The sequence below is a fragment of the Meriones unguiculatus genome, chromosome 3 (assembly GCF_030254825.1).
Source record: "Meriones unguiculatus strain TT.TT164.6M chromosome 3, Bangor_MerUng_6.1, whole genome shotgun sequence".
NCBI classification, from domain to species: domain Eukaryota; kingdom Metazoa; phylum Chordata; class Mammalia; order Rodentia; family Muridae; genus Meriones; species Meriones unguiculatus.
Window position 1 is genome coordinate 66,311,163 of NC_083351.1, and position 3,795 is coordinate 66,314,957.

General features: G+C 42.0%; 1 protein-coding gene across 1 annotated transcript; it reads right to left on the minus strand.

The window, feature by feature from the left end:
• Window positions 1-1,837: 1,837 nt before the first annotated feature.
• On the minus strand, window positions 1,838-2,770 carry LOC110566488 (olfactory receptor-like protein OLF3). The gene has a single exon (XM_021664344.1). The coding sequence runs from the start codon at window positions 2,768-2,770 to the stop codon at window positions 1,838-1,840; it is 933 nt and encodes a 310-aa protein (XP_021520019.1).
• Window positions 2,771-3,795: the final 1,025 nt, after the last annotated feature.

The following is a 3,795-nucleotide window of genomic DNA, read 5'->3' on the forward strand; positions in this document are numbered from 1 at the left end:
AGAGCTGGAGGAATAGGAGGTGGTAAAGCATCTTTGATGCTGAGAATTGAGCTCCAGAATCCTGCAAGGGACCTTCTGGGCCATCTCTCCAGCCTCCTCAAATATAAATTTCATAGAACATTAAGTCAACATAAAGTCTTATGAATAATGTAATTTTCTCTGAAAATTTCTTAGCCTGAGAATTTTGCTGGCTACATGAAAAATTTCTAATTACAAAATCAAGAAAGCCTACCTCATTCTTACAAGAACCAAAGTTATGGAAATGGAAGTAAAGTCATGCATTTACACTGTTATTTATAATTGATATAAAGTTTTCTTATTTGGCAAGAATTATCAGAGCTCATCCTATATTTCAGAATGTCCAACTGATTGCATCTATAGCTTCAGAGGCGAAGTAGAGCCATTTGTCCTATATTGGTAAGGCAAGTGTATCTTTGAGTTAGCTGACAATTGGGAACTTTTTTGTTTGTTCGTTTGTTTGTTTTTACATTCTATTAATTACAGTTTATTCACTTTGTTTTCCCCCTGTAGCTCCCTCCTTCCTCCCCTCCCAATCCCACCCTTCCTCCCTTCTTCCCACTGGTACCCATCTCCCAGTCCACTGATAAGGGAGGTCCTCCTCCCCTTCCCTCTGATCCTAGTATATCAAGTCTCATCAGGAGTGGCTGCCTTGTCTTTTCTGTGGCCTGGTAAGGCTGCTCCTCCAGGAGGAGGTGATCAAAAAGCAGGCCAATCAGTTCCTGTCAGAGACAGTTTCTGTCCCCATTGTTTTGAATTCACTTGGACACTAAAGTGCCATGGGCTACCTCTGTGCAGGGGTTCCAGGCCATCTCCATGCATGGTCCTTGGCTGGAGTATCAGTCTCAGAAGAGACTCCTGCACAGACTGTTTGGATCTGTTGCTCTCCTTATGGAGCTCCTGTCCTCTCCAGGTCTTACTATTGCCCACTTCTTTCATAAGATTCCCTGCAATCTGCCCAAAGTTTGGCTATGAGTCTAAGCATCTGCCTCGATACCCTGCAGGGTAGAGCCTTTCAGAAGCCCTCTGTGGTAGGCTCCTGTCCTGTTCCCTGTTTTCTCCCTACTCAGATGTCCATCCTCTTTGCCTTTCTGAATGGGGATTGAACAACTCTTAAAGAAGGGAGAAAAGTGTACTTTTCCTGTAATTTAATATAAATTACCCCTAATTTTTACAACCACTCTGGAAGCTTAGTTCCTTCCTGTATTTAACAAAACAGATTATTTAAGGCATAGAGGAGTTCAGAAACGTACCTGAGAGCATAGCTAGTGAAAGGCAAAGTGAGTGACTGAGGCCAAGTGTGTCAGGAAAAGCTGAAGTTCATTCCCTTCTCACTAAGAGACTGACAAGATCAGGAGTAGAAAGAACAGGTCTCCAAATCATTGCAAAGAGAAGGGAGCTTCTCTTTGGTAACTGGCATGCTGATGGTCAGTGTTGTTCTCATTAAACAAGTGTAGCAACTTTTTTGATCAAACTATGTGATGAAAAAAAGATCAATTTTTTTCTTACTGCGAAGCAGGAGCTCTTTCTACATTTATCTGGTCTCTGGTTTTGTTCTGAAGATGGATGGTACAAACTTTTTTTTTAAATAAAGATTTATTTATGTATTTATTTATTTATTTATTTATTTTGTATACAGTATTCTGCCTGCATGTATGCCTGCAGGCCAGAAGAGGGCACCAGATCTCACTATAGATGGTTATGAGCCACCGTGTGGTTGCTGGGGATTGAACTCTGGACCTCTGGAAGAGTATCCAGTGCTCTTAAACTCCGAGCCATCTCTCCAGCATGACACAAATGTCTTAAGATCTTCATTTTCTTACATTAATTTTTCTACAAGTTTTCTAAGAGCAGCCATGACTTCCTTATTCCTCAAGCTGTATATCACAGGGTTCAACATGGGTGCCACCACAGCATAGAACAGAGCAACCATCTTCTCCTTTTCCTCGGAGGAGGCAGAACGCGGCCCTAAGTAAGTGAAGATTGTGGCCCCGAAGCACATGCAAACCACAGTGAGGTGAGAAGCACAAGTCCCAAAGGCTTTGTGACGTCCCTGAGTAGAGCGAATGTGCAGAATGGCAATGACTATTCGAGTATAAGAGAATAGAACCAGGCAGCAGGGCAGCATGATCACCAGAAACCCTGAAATGGCCACCATGACCTTGTTGAAAGAGATGTCTACACAGGCTAGCCGAAGCACTGCAAGGGTCTCACAGGCAAAGTGATTGATGACATTGTTGCACAGAGGAAGACGGAAGGTGATGACTGTCTCCATCAGTGAATTCAAGAAACCAGCCACCAAGCAAGTGGCAGCCAGCCCCACACACAGTCCTCCATCCATAATGACAGTGTAGTGCAATGGGTGGCATACTGCCACATAGCGGTCATAGGACATAGCTCCCAGAAGGAAGAACTCAGAACCACCCATTGCCAAGGAGACATAGAGCTGGAGCACACAGCTCTGGAAAGGGATGAGCTTTTGGGCTGAAACCAAGTGAGCCAACATCTGTGGGGCAATACTGTTTCCATAGCAAAGGTCCACTGTGGACAGGACACTGAGGAAGAAGTACATGGGAGTATGAAGCCTGCTGTCGAGTCTGATGAGGAGAAGAATCAGGGAATTCCCCACAATAGTTATGATGTACATGGCAAGAATCAGGACAAAGAGGAAGACTTGAGTGTCCCAGTCACTGGAAAGCCCCACAAGGATGAACTCTCCCACCCATGTCTGGTTGGCAGATTTCTGACCCATGAATTTCAGGACTGGAAGGGTATTTTTCAAACCATGCTGCAAGCCCACACTTCTGAATTTCAAGGTCATCCACAGGCAAGACCAGGATAAGATGTAATGGTGCTTCTGAAATTAAAAATAAAAGAAGTGAGAACTTGATGATTCAAGTTATGGGAACACCATTTCTCTTTCCAAACATCTAACCTTAAATGGGAAGAAAATTAATTAATTAATTAATTAATTTTAGATTTGAAGTCTTATTTGGCTTAGTATTTACGGGATTGTGCCTCTTTGTGGTAAGAAAGGTTTCATGAACAATAAGTCTCCGAATTCTATCCAGTTTCATTTAACTTTATTGTTAAATGGATTTCTCCTGTAGAGCTATCAGACTAAGCATTTTTCAAGTCTCCACAGTAGAATAAGTCCATAAAACTTGAAATATTTTGAGTGATCTTCATATATATATAGTCACTAAGCAATTTGAAGCTTATTTTTTTATATCTTTGAGTTTTATAGCATCAAATAGAGGGTCTCTGTTTCACCCATGTCATATCACTGGGGCAGATAATACACTGCAATTCAAAATGTCAAGTTCAAGACAGGTGTTCCTACTGAATAGTACTGTCACCGTGGTGACACCATCCATTTCCACTCTAACCAAGCACATGCGTAATAGTGATATTGCTTACCACTGTCATGGCTCATGCTTGTAATATAAACACTTTGGAGGGCAAGGCAGAAGGATTTCCATGAGTTACATGCCAGCCTGGGTTGTTCACTGAATCCCAGTCATCCTGGGCTACAATGTGAGATACTGTCTAAAAATACAGTAAGAAAAACAAACAAACAAAAAAGGTAGTAGTGTAGCTTGCTAAAGGGTTTGATTTATCAGCTTATTTAGGTTCTGTACAGTAAAGGAGAGAACAAGTGAAATATGAAGTCAATCAGAACAGAATGGCAAGAACTCCTGCAAAACATCCCTGATCAGGCCTCAAAGTCCAGAATGTCCTGGGAACCCTCTGCAACTCAAAAACAAAAAGAAACGA

Excerpts from the sequence above, each read along its gene's own strand:
- LOC110566488 (XM_021664344.1), bottom strand. The coding sequence starts at position 2,770 with ATGGGTCAGAAATCTGCCAACCAGACATGGGTGGGAGAGTTCATCCTT.